The 20,821-nt window shown below is 45.5% G+C and overlaps 1 protein-coding gene and 1 long non-coding RNA gene across 10 annotated transcripts in view; one reads left to right on the forward strand and one right to left on the reverse strand.

Moving 5' to 3' along the window:
- RAI14 (retinoic acid induced 14) overlaps window positions 1-19,475 on the reverse strand; it is a 92,995-nt gene extending 73,520 nt beyond the window's left edge. The window contains exons 1-2 of one of the 9 annotated variants that reach the window (XM_083465800.1): window positions 19,076-19,475; window positions 7,754-7,832 (exon numbers count right to left, since the gene is read on the reverse strand). In XM_083465800.1, the coding sequence (XP_083321926.1) occupies window positions 7,754-7,789 (36 nt within the window). In that variant the 5' untranslated portion in view covers window positions 7,790-7,832; window positions 19,076-19,475. Of the gene's footprint in view, window positions 1-7,753; window positions 7,833-18,104 lie in introns of all 9 variants that reach the window. The other 8 variants (XM_083465804.1, XM_083465801.1, XM_083465805.1 and 5 more) reach the window with 8 other exon arrangements.
- Window positions 19,253-20,821, forward strand: part of LOC310689090 — a 33,436-nt gene continuing 31,867 nt past the window's right edge. The window contains exon 1 of the long non-coding RNA XR_014517302.1: window positions 19,253-19,365. This is a non-coding gene — a long non-coding RNA (uncharacterized lncRNA). The remainder of the gene's footprint in view (window positions 19,366-20,821) is intronic.

The following is a 20,821-nucleotide window of genomic DNA, read 5'->3' on the forward strand; positions in this document are numbered from 1 at the left end:
GGCAGCAAAACCAGGCTGTAAAACCTTGGTTTGAGCAAATCCAGCTATGGAGTAAACTGACTCTCTTACCCCACTTAACAATAACCTAGGAATTAAGTTTAAAAATATAATTTCCTTACTTTGAATCTTGCATTGGTTTGCAGCAATAGTGGCAGTAAAAACTATGCAGGCAAAATACTTATATTTACAGTATAGCCTACAGCTGGAGCAAACGGGGGCATATTTGCATCCAACGCTGTTCAAAGGAAGAGACAAGAACAGGAAGTACTATATGCTCTTTCCTGAAGGAGAGGAGGGGAATGACGTAACACAGAGCCCACTCTACCAACTGCTTTTCTATGGTCTGAGTATCTGCCTATTTGAAATACAGCTCTGTAGCATTTGCCCCTTTTCATGCTAGCTAGCAAGAACATGCACATGTTAGGTTTAACTGTTAATCTTCCACAGTTACATCTTCCAGGGATAAGCGATGGAAGGGCAAGGGTGCAGATCCAGAAGACATCTTACAACCTTCCATTCCTACCATGGAACACTGGAAGCAACCTGATGCCAAATCACACCTCTGGGTCTATCTAGCTCAGTACTGTTAGCATGGTGGGTGCCTGCTCCCCAGGGGTCTCTCCCAGCCCTACCTAGAGATGCCAGGGATTGAACCTGGAACCTTCTGCATGCAGGACATGTGCCCTACTACTGAGCTATGGCCCTTCCACATGCAACAATGGGAAGCCAGTGGTGCTCCTAATGTTATTCGGACTCCGACTTCCATCAGCCCCCGCCAGCACGGTTAATGGTCAGGAGAAATGGGTCTTGAGGGCCAGCAATATCTTGAGGGCCACAGTAAAGTAGGGCGCAGGCTACATTTTAGACCTGCAGGTAGTGTTCAGCCCGTCAACATCTCTCTAAACGATGGGCTTGTAGAAACAAAGAAACCATGAGTAGATGCATGTTTCTGTAAAAATGCCAGACTCAACAGCAGTCCTATTCTTTTAAGCAAATCAAAAGTTACAGGCTTCGTTGTTTCAGTGCATTGTTAACATACCAAGTTGCCTCAAAAAAACCAGCAAAGGCTAAATACAACTCAGAATGAAAACCAGACATTTTTCTCAAGAGACCTACAAAACTTGGGGGGTGGGGAAGTCATATAACAGTACAAAAAAGCAAAACAAAACAAAACCCTGGCACTTTCAGGGATTCAATACGTTTATTTAGCAATTGAAACTCCCAAACGGACAAGAGATCTCAGTCTCTGTCTTGCATGGACTGCTGACAATTGCACAATCACAGGTAGTGGTAGGTGATACTTTGAAGAAAGAAGTCTGTCCAGAATAGGAACACAGAATTATAGTTCATTTCTGCAGCGTACATCATTGTACATGCCAATTCACCATGCAAAATAAGAAAGGGGCATGCCCCTGACCCAAGGAGTTCACATTCTAAAGCAGCGTTCCACAATCTGGCACCTTCCAGATGTTTTGGACTCCAACTCTCATCAGCTCCAGCGAGTTTGGTCAATAGACAGGGATGATGGGAACTGTGGCCCAACAACATCTAGCGAGCACTGGGTTAGGGGAAGACTGTTGTAAATGTTGATGACAGGGAGAGGAGAGAATGGGATGGATGGAAGGAAATTGGAAAAGATAAAGGAAGAGCACAGAAATAGCCCATGGTCCAACACAGAATTATGTGTACTCAAGTCCAATGACTTCAACATACGTAAAGCATGACTACATCCATGCTAGACTGCTTTGAAAAGAGCCTACAGTGGATCAACCCAAGGGTTTATCTAGTTGAAGGATAGTCAATGTGGTATCCGCCAGATGCTTTAGACTGCAACTCCCATCAGCCCTAGCCAACATGGCCATTAATCTGTGAGAACAGGAGTTGTAGTCCAAAGAATCTGCTGGCTACCATGTTGGCTATCTCTGACCTCAGCACTGTGTATGCCAGCAATGGCCAGCCCTGCTGCCCTAGGAAGCACACAAGCAAAGCAGGATGAACAGCCCTCAATGGAGGTTTGCTACTGGCACCTGGCAGCAACAGTATTACCACCTAATTAATCGAATAAATTCAGGACAAATATAAGAAACATCTGTTTGAGGATTTTGCTGCCACAGGAAATGGTGAAAGCTACAAATTCAGATGGCTTCTAAGGAGGATTGGACAAATTAACAGGGAGGTTATCAGTAGCTTTGAGATTATTATTTTTGTAGAAATTAATAAACAGTGACAACAACAACCCTCTAGGTTCAGAGACAGTACTTAATCTCAGGGTTGTGAGTTCAAGACCCACCTTGGGCAAAAGATTCCTGCGTTGTAAGGTGTTGGACAACAGGGGTGGCCAACTCCCAAGAGACTGCGATCTACCCAAGAGACTGGCAGTCAAAGTAGTTGAGCTTTTTTTAGGGAGGATCTACCACAGACATTCAGTGGTCTACCTGGACTAGATGATCCTTGTGGTCCCGTACAATTCTATCATCACTGAACACCAATTTATTGGGGAGCAACTATGGTCTGCAACAGCAGCCCCTTGATCCCTCCAGAAGTCCACAGCCATTTTCAGACTCCTAAGCCAGCAATCCCAGGTGCACCCTAAGCTACCCTGCTACCCTCAGGTGTAGAGGACTCCACCCCATTGCCAGCACTGAAGCAAGATTTAGTGGCAGGGCATCTGCTCTGTATGCAGGAGGTCCTTGGTTCAATCAGTTTTCCAGATGTTTCTGGACTACAATTTCCATCATCCTTGACCACTGACCATCCTGGTTGGGGCTTCTGGGAGTTGAAGACCAACAACATTATACTGCAAAATGCCCTGTGATCTTTGGATGAAAGGTGGTATATAAGTTTAATAAATAACAACAATAATACCCAGTATCTCCGGGGGGGGGGGAGAGACAGACCAGTGTATGCCCACAAAGAACTGTTGCCTGTCCGTGTGGGCAATAATGAGCTAAATGGAGCAATGGTCTAACTTGGCATAAGCAGTCCTCTTTTTTTTTCTTCAGAAAAAGGTGCCAGTACTCCCCATGAAGTTGTTACAGAAAGTGCCACACTTAACATGTGAAAAAGGGGCGCTGGTACTGTGTACCCCCAGAAAAGAAGCACTGTGTATAAGCATCTTATGTTCTAAATTGCAAAGCTGTCTCCCTGCTGTGTTAAAAGGTAAAGGGACCCCTGACCATTAGGTACAGTCGTGACCAATTCTGGGGTTGCAGCGCTCATCTCGCTTTATTGGCCGAGGGAGCCGGCGTACAGCTTCCGGGTCATGTGGCCAGCATGAATAAGCTGCTTCTGGCGAACCAGAGCAGCGCACGGAAACGCCGTTTACCTTCCCGCCGGAGGGGTACCTATTTATCTACTTGCACTTTGACGTGCTTTCGAACTGCTAGGTTGGCAGGAGCTGGGACCAAGCAACAGGAGCTGACTCCGTCACGGGGATTTGAACCGCTGATCTTCTGATCGGCAAGTCCTAGGCTCTGTGGTTTAACCCACAGCGCCACCCGCGTCCCTTTTCCCTGCTGTGTTAAGATACCTTAACTATATATGTGTTAGATACATTTAAGGTACCTGTGTTACATACCTTAAAGATATGCAACACAGCAGGGAGACAACTATGCAATTTAGAAGAAAAGACACTTAAAAGGAAAAAAATTGTATGCTGCTAAAGACACAGCCCATCCTCGGGAGGGTCAATCAGAGCAGCGTATGCTGTACTTTTTAACTACTCTGCATGAACAAGTTTTAAAATAACCGTGCCTTAACCTGACTTGAATCCACTGATTAGTGAATTGCTTTCAATCCCATTTTGCCTCCACTGACAATAGAGTTTCTAGAGGCTTTGTTTCAGGACAGACACAGCCAGCCTCCTCTAGTCTCTTCTGCTCTCTATTCTAGGAGCACAAATTTAGCTTGACTCCATGGAATGAGGATCCTTAAGGCCAGGGGCTATTTTAATAAATCAAGCCCAACCTCCTGTAAACAAAAACAATGGAATTTATCCTGGTTGGATTAAAAGGAAGTCTTTTATAAGAGGTGTCGATAAGATCAGAGCAAGCTGTCCTTCAGACTCCTACTTACAAGTTAAGCCTGGAGAGAGCGAAAGCATTTGTTTCGCCTACATGACAAAGAATGTTTTTCTTCCTTCTACTACCCATCAGTTAAAAGTGGTCATTTAAAAAATTACATCGCAGAAACAGAGCTTCCATCTGTTAAGCAGAGTGTGCTATTTTATTAGCTAATTCTCTTGGAGCCGAGTGTAATGGGTTGGTTTTTTTTTAACACAACAAGTTACCCTCCATGTGGATGACAGTGACCATGCCAGGGGTGCCCAGTGCAGTGCCAATGTCATTGGATTCCAACTCCCATCAACCCAGCATGGTCAATGATCAGAGATGGTGGGTGTTTTAGTACAACAGCTACAGGGCACCATGTTCGCTACCCCTGCCATAGATTGAACCAACACTAGGGTTGACATTTTAGCAATGCTTCCGACTACAGTATTCTAGATATTATAAGTATTCCAGTGTTCTGTATACAGTATTCCAGTATTCTAAGCAATATTGCCCCCGCCAAAGAACACCCAACCCTCTGCGTGTTACTAGAACGGGGCTGACATTTTTCATTCATCGCCCACAATGGTAATTGTTAAAGCAGTGGTGAGTAAGCAAGGCCCTCTCAAGGCACTTTTGCTATTTTCAGATTCCAAATCGGTTTTCCTCCTGCAAAAGTGGTGAACTGGAGTGGTAGAACTCGCCAGTGGAAAGCAATGTGAAAAGGATCAGAAACAAGGAGGCAGGTTCACTGTATTTTGCAGCTCAAGATTTTGAAATTTAGCAAGGGGGCAGAGGCTTCTTCGCCCTCCCTACCCAACCCCAACTGGATTGAGCTTGCTTGCTTACTTGATTTATTTACTGAAGCAATGGCACCTGAATCCCTACTTGCGATGCAGCAGTGTGTACCAACAACAGCCGCACGGATTCAGACTGCCAGAGAAGACAGGAAAGATGTGGCTCACTCACTCAAGGATTGTGTGAATTGGGCCTCGCTTGCTTTTCTTAAGGTTTTATAAGCATAACTAGTGGGATCTGCAACAAAATGTCGCAATGTGCAGTGCTCCTGTTCCAGTCAGCCAAACATGCCCCCCTCCACAATATTCCATTCTCCCTCCTGCCCCATTTTCCATTCCCCACCCATTGTCAGTCAGTGCAAAGATTCTTCACTGAGCTGCTCTGCAAACCTTGCTGTTCCCTCAAGTCTGCCAATACTTCACAGGCATGAGGCTTGGCCAACATTTATTATTTAGTTATTGCATTTGTATCTCACCTCTCCTCCAAGGTGTTCAAGGCCGTGTACGTGGTTCTTTCTTCCTCCTTTTACCTCACGACAACCCTGAGGGGTTGGTGAGGGCGTGTGATCGGTCCAAGCTCCCCCAAAGACTTTCATGGCTGAGCAGGGATTTTCTGAAGGCCAAGAGAACCTTGGGGTTCTAAGACCTTTGAAAGCCATATAGTGGAAGGTAGAAGCTCCCACAATAATGTGCAAGTAAAATTAGCTGCCATTGTTGTTTACACCGGATGAACTGCTCCATATCAAACAAGCAGTCTGCTGCTTCATTAAAAAGGCAGCGTGAGCAGCTGGTACCTAGCGTGTGAAACTACTGATGAGGACTGAGCATATGCCTGCATCTTGCCAAATCAGCAATGCACTCAGCAATACATATCTGTATTATCCTAGCACACCTCTGTAGCTGCAACCAGGTGAGTGGCAAGTTATACTGCAAGACAGCAGGCCCACATACGTAGACCTCTCACTCATTCTCTCTTCTAGCGTCAAAGGACCACTAGGCTATCTGAGAAGACATACCGCATGTGTCCTTGGTTCTACACTGAGCTGAAGGCATGCATGCTTGAAGAGAGACAGACAGGTGCCGTTGGCTACCAGCAAGTCAAGCTATATTTGTGGATCTGACCATCTTCCTCCAGAACAGCCACTGGACCTACAAAGGCAGAATCGAGGAATACACAAACTCCGTCTGACATAGTAGCATTACGCACCTTCTCCAAAAAGCTGCCTTATACTGAGTCAGACCACTGGTCCATTAGCTCAGAACCACCCTGTGGTCTTCGGATAAAGGACAGTATACAATTTTAAGAAATAATAACAGCGTGCTTATGCCTATTAAGTCACAAACACATTTCAGCCCTTGTGATCGCCGCAAAGACGTAGCAGCACCCCAACCGTTGAGTCTGTAAATCCATTTCCCAGAAGTAGCTTAGGAGGGTTTGAATTAACAAGCTTATTACAAAACCCAACATGAGGCTTTATAGCAATTGAATCATGGCAATCGTTCCACAGCTGCTCTGAAGCAAGCGGAGTTATCTGAAGGTAGCCGAAAATATTTGCTATAGGCATCGTTCTAAGTGTAGGGAGAAATTTTAAAACATAAAAAAAAATCAATGATAGCTAATTACCCGTCATTATAAAGCTCTGAAGTGTGAGCTTTTTCTGTTTTTTTAAAAAAAGCAGGGTTAGATTGGCTCCAAGTACATGTAACACACACACATATAAGGGTTTTGACTTGCTGTTGAGACCTGTTTAATTAGATAGCACTCCAGTAAATCAAAAAGCTCCTTGAATGAAGCCTACATCATACTACTTTTATCTTTTCTGGAATGACGTCAAACCAGTTAAGTAAAGGATAGGCTTAATCTTAAAATTTTGCTGAGCAGGTAAAAACCACTGAGAAATACTAGAGTGAGCAGAATAATGCCAGGGAAAATCAGCTTCAATCTTCTTATCCATTTGAAAAGAAAAGAAAAAGCCACAAATCCTCCCATCAGGTCACTTCTATCCCATCCTTTACACATAGAACACATTTTGTCCCTTCCTTGATTCCATCCCAAGTTATATTCCCTGAAAGGATGAAACACACATATAGCAACCAAACACTATTGTACTGAAACTATCCTAGCAGGGTGCACTTAATCCCCCAAAATGGTTTATGCAATACTGGCTTAACGTCGTTTAGACATCGTTTCATCCAAAGGAGAATGTGGCAAATGCAAGCTTCATATAGATTCACCCATCAACAAGCAATAATTGTCTGCAAGAGGTCCCTGTCAAGTGTACATCTGAAAAAGACTTGTGTGTGAAATGGCCTTTCCCTAGTCTCAACCTGAGATTCTCTAATCATTAAAGTCAAGAATTGGAAGGAAAAGCTGAACCAACCAAAGATATTTTATACACACACACACACACACACACTGATATTAATAGGCTGCTGCTACTGTTATTATAAACTATCCTAAAATATGATTGAATGTCAATACAGAAGCATTTATTTAAAACCTGCAGTGTGTGTATTTATTTCTGTGGTGTCATCAGTGTGCACGGGTGCATGACAAGAGTACAAGTATGTATTTTTAATGTTTCATTTGTTGTTTATGACTGCTTTTGTTATGTATTTCCTCCATATATTCCATGGGGCAAGCTGCCTTGAGCATCATCAGAATTGCAGAAAGGCAGCATACAAATAACATTATGTACATATTATGTTAAAGTGACTCAGTAAACACCACGCAAGAACAGAAACAATTCTGAGTCCTACGGTTTTCTCCTGCTACATTTCACAAGCATTACCATTTCCGCCCTCGTAGTTCATTAACTTAACAGCTTCATCAAGGTGGGACTGAAGGAATGCTTCCACAATACAGACAAACTAATATGAGTCAGCCACAGTGAGCTGCCGAATACTTACATCGCTCTTCCTAAACTTTGCTTTCAAGCTCTTCATGCTTATTCCATTCAAAGTTCTAAACCTTATGCGCCTTCAACACCTAAACAAAAAGGAGAGAGGAAAATAAGTTCCATTATACGTTCCTTATACATGCAGCAGCCACCAGCAACACACTCTTTAAACTTCAGCATATGGAGAGGTTCTGAACAAAAGACGCTGTCTCCTAAATATTTGTGAAATTTCCCTATTAAGCAGCACCGGTGGGCAAAGTAAGTATACAAGAGCACCAATGACACTTTTGCAACCTGTTCCCCAAGGCACTTGCAGCCCCGATCCTTAGATTGCAAGGAAAGCACTTCTGAAAACTTAAAGGAAGAGAGGTTTCCCAAACTGTGTAGTTTGCTATGTGTCTGTGGATTTGTGGCTGAAGTCGGGATATGCGTATCCATTGCACTGAATAGTCATATCGATTCTGAATTGTATTTTTTGTTACTTCTTTTAGTTCTTATTACAATTTGAATTCTGTGGAATTTCAATTGCTATAACAAGCAGAAAAATAAGTATACCTGAAGGAGCATCTCCAGCCCCATTGTTCTGCCTGGACGGTGAGGTCCAGCGCTGAGGGCCTTCTGGCGGTTCCCTCACTGCAAAAAGCAAAGCTACAGGGAACCAGGCAGAGGGCCTTCTCGGTAATGGCGCCTGCCCTGTGGAACGCCCTCCCATCAGATGTCAAAGAGATAAACAACTACCTGACATTTAGAAGACATCTGAAGGTAGCTCTGTTCAGGGAAGTTTTTAACGTGTGACATTTTAATGTATTTTTAATCTTTGTTGGAAGCCGCCCAGAGTGGTGGGGGAGACCCAGCCAGATGGGTGGGGTACAAATTAATAATAATAATAATTATTATTATTATTACTAGGTGGTCCACTAAAATCCTCAACAAGTTCCAAGAGGTCCATGGAAGAGGGGGAATGTTTGGAAGCCCAATCCCTCCAAAGCAAGAATCCCACTGGGAGGGCAGTGGGAGCCACAGCAATGTTGTGCAGTACTGTGACACTACACAAGATTATCTTGCCATTCACTGGCGCCCTACAAGTGGTCAGAAACAGCAACCTTCAATGCTTGCACTACTTGCTAAGTTCAGTTGTGGATTGAATTTTATACAACGGATACCAAGGAACCACTGTGCACTTAGATGTGGGGAAGGGGGTGAGAATGGAAAAAAAGACACGAGTTGTTGCCCATTAAAATAAAAAGAATTACTGCCTAATAAGGGGACAAACAGCCCCCAATGATTGACTGGAGAACTGAGGCCAACCTAAGCTCTTTGATGTGCATGACACAGGTGTTCACACCTACACTTAAAATGTGACTCTTCCCAGGGCTGCAAACCAGGGATGGCTGTGGCGAAAGCAACAGGTGCGACTCTTACTTTTGCACAGTGGGATAGATTCAAGCCATACAAAATCCAGAGGTTTATACACATACATCTCTCTCTACCCAGGAAAGCAAGGGGCATTATTGCTGAACAGGACACATTCCAGCCAGGCAACAGCATGGGGTGCAGGGAGGATCGGGGCCTCCAGGTCCCCCAACCCTGATCCAAAACATGTAGCATAAGAAACACCTGTGCAGGTCTTCAGAAACTAAGGGATGCCCAAGTCTGCTGAGTCATCCTTAAGTAGTTACACTGCCGGAAAGACAGCGTCATTGCAGAGTCAGAAATACACACAAACAAACTAACACACACACACACACACACACACACACACACACCACAGAAGTTGCATTTAGAATGCCAAAAGAATAAAGGAGTGCATTGTGCAACCTTGCAAATGCCTTTGCTGAGAGGTTATTCCCGTTCCTCCATCAAAAATAAAACGCCACATTAAGTTAAACACACCAGTACCAGTCAAGTGCCACTTGGCAAAGAAACCCCTTATTCATGAACAGCAAAGCTAACAAGGATAATTCAGTGAAACTAAAAACCCAGTAAACTTCTTGTGCTGCTGCTTCTTTAAAGGAGCCTCTAAAAGAGGAAAGGAACTTAAAAATATGAAAGCTAGGAGTGGGGGTGGGGTGGGGGTAAAAGACTGGAGACTGGATGCATGCTGAATTCTCAGGAATGGTTTACACATGCATGTACTGTACATACCGTATTTTTCGCCCTATAGGACGCACTTTTCCCCCTCCAAAAATGAAGGGGAAATCTGTGTGCTTCCTATGGGGCGAATGCAGGCTTTTGCTGAAGCTTGGAGAGCGAGAGGGGTCGGTGCGCACCGACCCCTCTCGCTCTCCAGGCTTCAGGAACACATCCGCAGCCTAGGCAGCCCTACGGGAGGTCCGGCAGGGATGTCTAGGCTGCGGATAGCAGCCTGCCGCCCGGCGGGCGGGGCGCCCTGAAGCAGAGCGCCCCCCGCGCCAGGCAGACATCCGCAGCGTGGGGAGCCTTGCAGGAGTTCCCCGCAAGGCTCCCCACGCTGCGGATAGCAGCCTGCCGCCCGGCGGGCGGGGCACCCTGAAGCAGAGCGCCCCCCGCGCCAGGCAGACATCCGCAGCGTGGGGAGCCTTGCAGGAGTTCCCCGCAAGGCTCCCCACGCTGTGGATAGCAGCCTGCTGCCTGGCGAGGGGCGCCCTGAAGCAGAGCGCCCCCCGCGCCAGGCAGACATCCGCAGCGTGGGGAGCCTTGCAGGAGTTCCCCGCAAGGCTCCCCACGCTGCGGATAGCAGCCTGCCGCCCCACAGGGGGGGGGCACCCTGATGCAGAGCGCCCCTCGCGCGGGGCAGACATTGGCCAGCCCCACAAGCTCGGGGGACAGCAGGGAGGCGCAGCGCCGCCATCCCGCTGTTCCTCGACCTGGTTCTGTTTCCCCGACCTGCTTTTGGGGGGGAAATAAAGGGGAATTTTTTTTCCTTTATTTCCCCCCAAAAAAACTAGGTGCGTCCTATGGGACGGAGCGTCCTATGGGACGGAAAATACGGTAACTGGATTTCCTTTACACTTGGGATGTCCTGTTGCTGAATATGCAAAGCTAATGGGGCTTCCTGCTGCTGCCGCGCCACCGGAACATGATTTCTGTTCTCATCCTGAAGCAAAGTTCTTAACCTGAAGCACTATTTCTGGGTTAGCGGAGTCTGTAACCTGAAGCGTATGTAACCCGAGGTCCCACTGTAGTACTTTTCCCTCTTGAAAGAAAAACTGGCTCTGCACTGGCTGCCTTTGGCTCCTACTGCTCTGGCATGACCAAGAAACCGAACCCAGCATGCAACACCAAGAGCTACCTTGCTTTTCATAGCTCAAGATCACTAGGAACAGGATTAGCCCTTCCTCCTGTGGTCTTCCCCAAGGGCATCAATTTCCTGCCTCCCATATAAATGAATGGTTTCCATTCATTCCTAAGGGTGGAAAGTAGCCCCACAAAAAGCCCTTACACTGCATGTGAGCTGCTAGTCATAAAATGCGGATTTTGCTAGTCAAATAGAAGAGGGTTGGATTCCCAAGCTCAAGAATATAGATATGACCTGGACATTTTCCTGTTATCCTCCTAATGCAGAGACAACAAAAACATTCAAGGTTAGAATGAGTGCTTCATTATTCCCATGATCTTCCAGCGCCAGAAGACAGACAATAATGGACAGCTCTCTGTGTATGCATTAGTGAGATATGCTCCTAAAGAATTCAATTCTGCCAGTATTAAGAGAGAGAGATCAGATCAGTGTATTAAGCCTTGCAAGACCAGGGCAAATCCACATTTGCCAAAGAAAATGAAATAATCCTGAATGTTCAAAGAACTACAAAACACAGGAATAGCTACAGCAATTCATCAAGAGGTACTTCTGCAGATTGAAAAGAAGGTCAACACCAACATCATTACACTTTGGTCAGTTTAATAAAACACATGCAACTTCAGAGGAAAGGAGTAAATGCAGTATTATGTACAGAAATCCATTGACCCTCTCACATCAAAATCAAAACAACAGTTTTGTTGTTTGCTTCAGTTTTTAAAAATGCACCAAAACCGCACTAACTTCTCGTACCAAAGGCAACTAAAACACAATGGGCTTTTTTTTTAAAAAAAGAAAAAAGCATGGAATACACTTCCCTCTAGGAAAAAGCATAAACTCCATTCTGCAGTGGAACAGATTTGTATGCAAAACTAACAAGCACATGACTGTCATGCTTTTTCTTCAAAGAAAAGTCCAGTAGACAAGAAATGTACAAGAGTTTGAAGCAACCCTTAGCGCAGAGCTTTCCAAACTTTTCATGTTGGTGACACACATTTTAGACATGCCTCATTTCGTGACACAGTAATTTAGTTCTACATCATTTCACAACACAGTAATTCAGTTTTACTAGCAAACCAGAGGTTAAACTAACTGCTTTCCAATCCTGGAAGGAGTGTGCTGAACGTTCAATGCAACACACCTACACACTGCAGCCAACACTAACGTGTCATGACACACAGTTAGGGAAGCTCTGCCTTAGCAGATCAATGTCCTAGGATGGTTGTTAACAGAAGCCTCTGCAAAGAAGCAACCCTAAAATGAACTATAGTGAAGCCTCATTAAGCCAGGTAGTTACTGGATATACGATGGGGTGAAGTGGAGCAATGTTTAAAAGATACACCTAACCAAATGCCCAGGAACAAAAGTAGTGTGTCCACAGAGGTTACAGCACACAGCAGTTGCTCCTATTCTATTTAGGAAAGTACTTTCACAAACTTGTAATAGGGAAGATAAGAAATGCTTACTGAGAGATTAGATTGGAAAATTTTCAGACAGGATTGATGGAAGTCAAAAAATTGAATAAGATGTAAATGTATGTTTAATTGCTGTTGAAAATGATATGTTAAAAAAAACCTAATGGAAATTATATTAAAAAAAAGGAAAGTACTTTCACAAATTTCCATATGTACCTCCAACTGGGTGGGAATGAATACTGCATGTACAACTGTACCCTCTCATGTGGCAGGTAGTGACACAAGCACATCATCACTGCAGAGAAGGAGAAGATGTGCCTCTTCCCTGCCAAACAGTTGATGGGATCGACTGTAATCATTTTATAAGTGTTCTGTGGTGACAGCTTCAGGTGGCCTGGGCACACTCCTTTGTACAATGGGTGGGAGACAACCAATACATTCAGTCGGCAAACTGCTTGCGCAACAGAACATTACCTCCCCTCTCCTCAGGCACCCCATGGCCTCACCAAATCTGCTCCAGAGGGTTGGGGGCTCAGAACAGTTTAAGGAACATGGGTGGGGGGGGGAGTTTTATTGCACAAGCAGAAATCCTTGCACTGATGGGACATGGTATGTAGCGCCACACTGGAGACAAGCCACTGTATACAACAGGGCTCATACTGTATTCTATCGATAGAGATTAATTTGCTCACATTTCTTATTAATTTAAACTAGCATAAAACAGAGGATCTTCACAACTGGCTCCCATAGGTGGGGAAACCGTAGCCCTTCAGATCTACTGGAGAGCCACTGACATTCACAATTCAGACAATGCTAAGCTAGGTAACACTGTGGTTTGATCTGGTATAAGGCAGCTAGAAGGACAGACCGTGAAGCTGAGGCTCCAATACTTTGGCCACCTCATGAGAAGAGAAGATTCCCTGGAAAAGACCCTGATGCTGGGAAAGATTGAGGGCACAAGGAGAAGGGGACGACAGAGGACGAGATGGTTGGGACAGTGTTCTTGAAGCTACAAACATGAGTTTGACCAAACTGCGGGAGGCAGTGGAAGACAGGAGTGCCTGGCGTGCTCTGGTCCATGGGCTCACAAAGTGTCGGACACGACTAAACGACTAAACAACAACAAGGCAGCTTTCATATATTCCTACAGGAACTGCTGGATTACAATTCCCATCAGCTCCAGACAGCAGGTCCAATGGTCAGAGGTGACACTGTTAGTTCCTTCAGGGAAGATCCACACAACCATTTTGAAAAGGGCCTGCCAGACACAGTCCCTTTGCAGGCACTGCACGACCAATCTCAAGGGGCTGGTAGGATCTTGGTCCTCTTCTAGTTCCCTTCACAAGCAGGTTTATCATGCTGGCTGGTTTATGAAAACCACCTTTTGGAAGTACTATAATAATACATTTGAAATTCCAATTCTAGACAATGCATTCAACAATTAGTGCTTATTTGCTTCCTTAACTTAGTGGAGCGAGTGGCACACCACCTGCATCAATTTTCTGTGTCACCAATGGGGAAAAAACTTTTTCCAAAGAGAGAGTCAACTCACTCAGTTAACACAGGGAAAAGCCAACTATCCCCCCTTGCAAAAGGTCAGAGTAAGAATTCTTCCAGATATCTGCCTTCCCCTCCAGCACAGCTTCTCCTTTAGCTTCATAAAACGTTAACTCTTTTTCTGAGCCACTAACCCAGTTTTTATCTTCAGATATAAGTTCTGCTGACAGTCTGGGCTGCTCCATCAATTAGCCACAGGCTCACTCTTGCGCTGCTTGAGATTACTCTACTGACAACCTGAATATCCAGCCTTGTCCAATCCATCACACAGCCACCCTCCAGTCAAAGTGAAGAAGAAACATTCAACCAAAACCTATAAAGTATACTTTATAGTCAGCCATTGCTCATTTTCACTTTAAGACTGCACAATACCTAAGGGAGGAAGGTAGACCTTGCTGCTTTTTCTCAGCCATTTGCTATCCACTTTGTACTATTAAATGATTATCTACTTTATTTGGGTTTGTTATTTCAGACAATGTTCAAAATCCCCCAGGCGCCAGGAGTGTTTTGCCACTGGCGTGGGTCCAATTGTGACCACATGGAGATCTCTAGATGCCAGGCTGGCAATTGACTTCGCCATCTGGCTGGCCCCTCCACCTTTCTTGAACAGGTAAGCAGAATTGCATTTATACCCCCCCCCTCACTTAATCCCCACAATGACCCTGTGAGGTAGGTTAAGAGGCTGTGACTGGCCCAAGGTTACCCAGTGAGCTTCATGACTGAGTGGGGATTTGAACCCTGATCTCCCAGGTCCTAGTTCAACACTCTAACCACCACACCAGCTCCTTAGAGCACTTCTGCTATGGGGCAGCTCTATAAATTAAGTAGGTAGATAAATATGGGGGAACGATATGTCACTTCAAGAAGGATCTGAAATATTTTTCTTTGAAGCTTGAATTTGTTTTATTTGATGTTTTAATGGGTTGCAAACTACTTTGAGATTTTTTAAAGTATAAAGTTGTATAGAAAGGAAATTATTATAAATAATAATAACTGTCCAGACTCCTTGGAAACCTCTGAAATCGGCTCTCCTGCCTGCTAAGCTCATTAGAGCTAGTCCTGTCTTCTGGGGCAGTAGAAAGCAAGACTACTTTTTTTTCTTTTTAAGTATCCTTCGGTCCAGAGATGGGGAACCTGTGGTCCTGAAGATGTTGCTGGATGAACTCCATCCTTCCTGGCCATCAGCTATGCCAGCCAGGTCTGATGGGAGTTGGGAGTTCATGCCTTTCTCCATCCCTCTTGCAGACCACAATTCTCACCCAAGTACACAGCTTGGACACAGGCACTTAAGATCCATCACTGAGTATTGCAACCCAGCTTGCCAAGGGGAAGAAAGGCTGAAAATTAGCAATAAATAGGAGGCATTTCTGCAAACCCAACTGAAGCAGGAGTCAAGGGGCCACATCTAGCCCACAGGCCCCTAATGCATAGGCTCAAGCTGAGCAAATCAAATTATCTGTATCATTCAAATGCCACAGCCCCCGCCTCACACAGCTTTCATGGAGCCAATTAGCTATCATAATGAACCACAGGTTTCACCTTGACTATTGAATCACGAGTATGCCTGAAGGATGATGTACCAGAACCAAATTAACATTTCCAAGGCAGGGGATCCTGCTATTTTAACTCTCTCTAGTGCATGAAACCCCTGCATCTCTTTCCTAGCAACTGATAGCTTTGTCAGTGATTGGGAGCAGTCCCAGAACGGAGGATTCACTACTTAGCAGGCTGCATCCTTACTATCCCGTCTTTTTACATTATTCTAAAGGAAGGCTGGGGAAGTTCAGGCCCAGAGGTCAAATGCAGCCCTCTCCCCAGGTCACCACAATCACTGGCCCCACTGGGCACTCCAGGTGTTTTTGCAGAGTTAAAAAACGTTCTTGAATCTGCTAACACCTCTTGTTTGTTTGGATGGAGCAAAGAGAGAGGTGTATGCCTGGTCCACTGTCCTGAGTGACAGTGGTGAGCCCTCAAAGTGAAAAGATGTCCCCACCCCTGTTCAAAATTGTGTATCTGAATAGCATGTATGTCAGTAAATCAGTACACTGCAGGGTTTGCATTTAGCAACAGTTTGTACTAGTACTCCATTGAAGTTTGCTTTTTAAAATGTATCCATTTAGAAAAGTGTTTCAATAATAAGCAGTGGCCTGAGCACCAATATGGCAAGTGGAAAGGAAATATGGGTGAAGTGCAACAGTTTCTCCCTACACACACCCCAGAAGTTACAAGGACCTATTTCGTCTGGCATATGGTTATTCCAAGATCAATGGTAGCTATTAGAAGCCTTGCTCCATTCACAATATTCTTGCAAATGTACTACTCCCTTTTAGCCTCACTGTCATTTTAAACTGCTACATTTGCCAACCATGAAGTACAATATCTGGCTCAGCACCAAAGTGCAAGGTGAAAGGATGGTTGAAAGCTATCCAATCAAGCGTCCTTGTTCCTTTGTATTCCACCGATCATCAAGAATCTGGCTGTCTGTGCAAAATCTTATATGCACTTTCAATGGCTTCTAACAGCCAGAAGGCAGCAAGTGCTTTCTCTTGCACCTTCTGATGGATGCATTTACATGGTGCTGCCATACTTATAGGGACTATAGCTACCCAAGCACACTCATTTTAAAGTAATGGAAGAAGACAGGTTATGCTTACATATGAAGGCAGCAAGCACTAAGTTTTTAATTTAACAAACAATACAAAATGTACAGCTAGACTCAGATCATGAAGGTCTCAGATACCACAGTAACCTTTGGATTCAACATCTACAGGGAAAGTTCCACATGGAATTACTTAATGGGCCTTTTTACACATCACATGCTTAGGTGCACACTTAGAAAAATATAGTGTGGGAAAGTGATAAAAAGGTTTCTGAAAATATCTGTGATATAATGTGCAATTGGCCTCACCCTACTTGGCATACGCTCAGAAGCAAATCCAGGTTTCTTAACACATAATGTGTAAAATGAGACTCTTGCCCCTCCAATCATAACAGCTCACAATGCAATGGTTAATTTGAGTTACAACCTGCAACAAATCCCCCCAAACCTTCACTGGTGACACTCAAATCTTGATCAAGTGATGCCACCTTTGAAATAAATGTATTCTAATGCACAGGAAGGGTCATAACTCAGTGGCAGAGCATCTGTTTTGCGTGCAAAAGGTCACAGGTTGAATCCTTGGCTTCTCTAGGTAAAGTTGGGAATGTCTCTTCTGAAATCTTTGAGAGCCGCTACCAGTACTTGGCTAATTAGACCAGTGGTCCAACAACTTCATATGTAACCTGTTACAGGAAGGGGAACCTGTGGCCCTCCATATGTTGGTGGATTCCAACTCTCATCAGCCCTAACCAGCTTGACCAAAGGCCAAGGATGGTGGAGCTGGTGTCCATCATATAGCTCAGTGAGTAGAGCATGAGAATCTTAATCTCAAATTGATGGGTTTAAGCCCAACCTTGGGCATTGCAGGGGATTGGACTAGATGACCCTCTTGGCCCCTTCCAACTCTACAATTCTATTATTCTCAATATTTGAAAGATTGCAGGTTAGCCACCACTAACTAGGGCAAAGCCACCCTGCAATCAAAAGTTGCAGGTGTTGCCTATTTATAAATACAACCCTGAAAGAGAAAATACTTTTGTACTTCTTTATCCAAGAATGGCATTTTTAAACATTTCCCACCAGGCAAGTAAAGACGGAAATAGATTCTCACACCTTACTGGCACAGCCCACAGCATGTTGTGAGCTAGAGTACAAGGGTAGATTTTCATCGATGTTAATGGTTCCCTTCATTTCATATGTAGAACCTTTTTATTATCCAGTAAATTATGCTCACAACTCATCAGTGTGGAATTGGTACACATGGGTAAAATCTCCCTTTTAAAAAAAACCCACCACAAACAAGCTCACCACATTAGAAATTTAAGCATAAGTACCTTGAAAAGAATAAATCCCCTTAGGAGGTGTGAAAAATCCACCAGCTTACCCTGAGCATATCCCTCCAATGGGATCTTTTCTTCCACTCTCAAAAAAAATTAAATAAAATCCTGCTTTGAGGATACCTTGGCAGCAGGAGGGAAACCCAAAGATTTTGATTTCTTTAGCCTTTTCAGCTTACCCAGTGATTATGACTCACATGTAAGCTGCGGAGCTGTCAACTTTCCAAAGCCCTGGTGGGTCTAGACCACAGCAATGAGCACTTATGGGATGGAGGGGGAGAGGAGCGAAGAGGTCTTCCCCCTAAAGGTTGCGCTGAGGCGGTCTTTGGAAGGAAAACGCACTGGAGGGAACAGCTTTGTGTTGTCTGCTTGTGGGGGAAAGACAGAAAAAGAAAGAAAAAGAAAGAAAGAAAGAAAGAAAGAAAGAAAAGCTCTCTTTTCCTTCTTGGGACAGAAGGTGTCATTTCCCATCTTTTCCCCCGGAGGAACTTTCCCCCCCTTTTCTCAAAGGAAAAAAAAAGGGCCTCCCATCTACCATACAACAGAAACCAAAAGCTGATTTGAAGCATAAGGAGAGAAAGAGAGAGAGAGATGGAGCACCTATAAAGCAACCCCCGCCCTTCCAGCAATCACTTCGTGGGTGTGTAATCGGCTTCTCTATCCTCCACAAGCCCGTTTAAAGTTCAGGGACCCCAAACTGCAAGGAAACGAGCTGAGGGGAGCCCCCCGCGCGGTATTTCCCATTCCCGGACCCTTCTCCAGAGGTACCGCTTATCCTCTCTGTTACTCTCTCTTATTCCCTTGAAGCGGACCCAAGGGGAACCCCCCCTCCCCGTTGAAACGCACCCCGAAACACGCTCCCCCCCGCTCGCTTTCCACCCCAAACCTTTCCTGAAGGGAGGGCGAGACAATGCTCCCATTCATAGCGCCCCCGTCTCCCTCCTCCTTGGTGCCCCCCAGCCGAGCTGCCGCGACCGGGCTCCGCGCAACAAAAGGAGAAAAGGCGCAAGGAGGGGAGGCGAGAGGGGGGAGACCGAAGCAACCTCGAAGCGGGGGGAGAGAGAGCGGGGTTCGCCTGGGAAGGGCGGCTTCCCAAAGGAGCAGAGACGTGAGGGGAGGAGCAGGAGAAAAGTTCGAGCCGGGCGCGCACGCTGCACTCACCCCATGGAGCGCGCACCGGCTCGGAGAGCAGAACCGGCCCAAGAAACAAAAGTTGCCTTTTTGCCCCCACCTCGAGAAACAACGGAGAGCGGCTCCGCGGCGTTGCAAGCGCCACGACGGGGCGGGCGGAGGAGGAGGGATTACATCACCACGCGCCCACGTGAACGCTGCAAATGAAGGCGCCGCCGCCGCCGCTTATGTTGCTGCTGCTGCTGCTGCCCAGCCTCGAGGGATCGACTCGCGGCGCCGGCTCTGGGGCAAGAACCCAACATTCTGGAGGTGGGTCACGTGGGAAGGGTTCTTCTCCCCGCCTCTCCCCCCCTCCCCGCTTTTCCCCCTCAGCCAATAACCGCGCGTTCAGCTTGCGCGGCTCCCTGCCTCGCGTGGTTGCTCTCTAGCGCCCCTGGAGGCGGAGGCTCGCGGGGCTTTACCTCCGAGTAGACTCGCCGAGCAGCATTGGGGCTCTATGGGTGTTAAATGGCCGCAGCTTCGGGTTTTTCACCTTCCGTTGCGGTGCCCTCCAGAAGAACTATTTACTCCAGAGTAAAAAAAAAAAAGAAAGGAAAATATGTGTTGAAAATAAATATGAGTAAATAAATATTAAATCCGCGGGAAGCTATAAGATTATAGTTGCTTGGGAGTAAGATCCGCCTGAGTAAACAGGGACAGGAGTTTGGTTGCACAGGGATAATCCCATGCACAATTACCTGGCAGGAGTCTCCACTTACTGGGACTGGCTTCCAAGCAAACATTCTTAGGATCACTTGGCAATATAAGCCCCTTATTTGGTAGTAATTCCCATTTAAATCAACAGGGCTTACTTCTGAGTACACATGCTTAGGATCAGGCTCAGAGAAGCTTGCGATGCCATTGAGGTGATGTGTTTTGTTTTATTTGGAATAACAGACAAGTGGTATGTTCCATAGATGACAAGAGGTTTGAGGTTTGTTTGCTTTGTACTTGTAAGGTTGTGATCCTTTGCACACTTAAGTCACACCCTCACAGTACACTTAAATCACATAGCTTCCCCCCAAAGATTCCTGGGAACTGTAGTTCACCCTCACAGAGCTACAATTCCCAGTGCCCTTGACAAACTTCAGTTGCCAGGACTCTCTGGGAGGAAGTCATGTTCTGTAAATAGATGGTGTGGGTACAGGGCTGCAGTCCCACACACATTTATATGCAATTCCAATGGAATCAATGTGGCTTCTAATAAGAGCACTGCGAAACTCACTAAATTCAGAGAACACCCACACACAACTACCCTTCATCATTATAGATTCCAGAGCACAGGATTGGACTATAAGGTGGCAGCGTTATGCACACTTCTGTAGGATGTGGAACATCAAAGTGCAACTTGCTTCCACCTAAGCGGAACAGGAATATTTTTTCCTTTTTGTAAACCAGGTTGAAAAAGGATTTAACTGTGATCTTCTCTCAACCGCACTGGCTGCTTAGAGGCTTCCAGGCAAGAGAACCTTCGTTACATCCCAGATAGTCAGGTTCCAACATGCTCTTCTCCCAAGTGGTGAGAAAATCAAGGGATGCAGCGCTTACCTAGTTTGGGTTTCGTTTGGAAGGCAGTCCCTGGGATCTAACTGGCATTCTGGAATAGTTGCGTTTATTTATAAATATACACAGACAACCAAATCCACTGCCCCACATCATATCCCATGAAAGGGCAACCCACCTCCCAACAGCAGTTGTCTTACACAGTCCCCCCCCGTCAATTCCT

This window comes from Podarcis liolepis, assembly GCF_965112155.1.
Source record: "Podarcis liolepis genome assembly, chromosome: 11".
NCBI classification, from domain to species: Eukaryota; Metazoa; Chordata; class Lepidosauria; order Squamata; family Lacertidae; genus Podarcis; species Podarcis liolepis.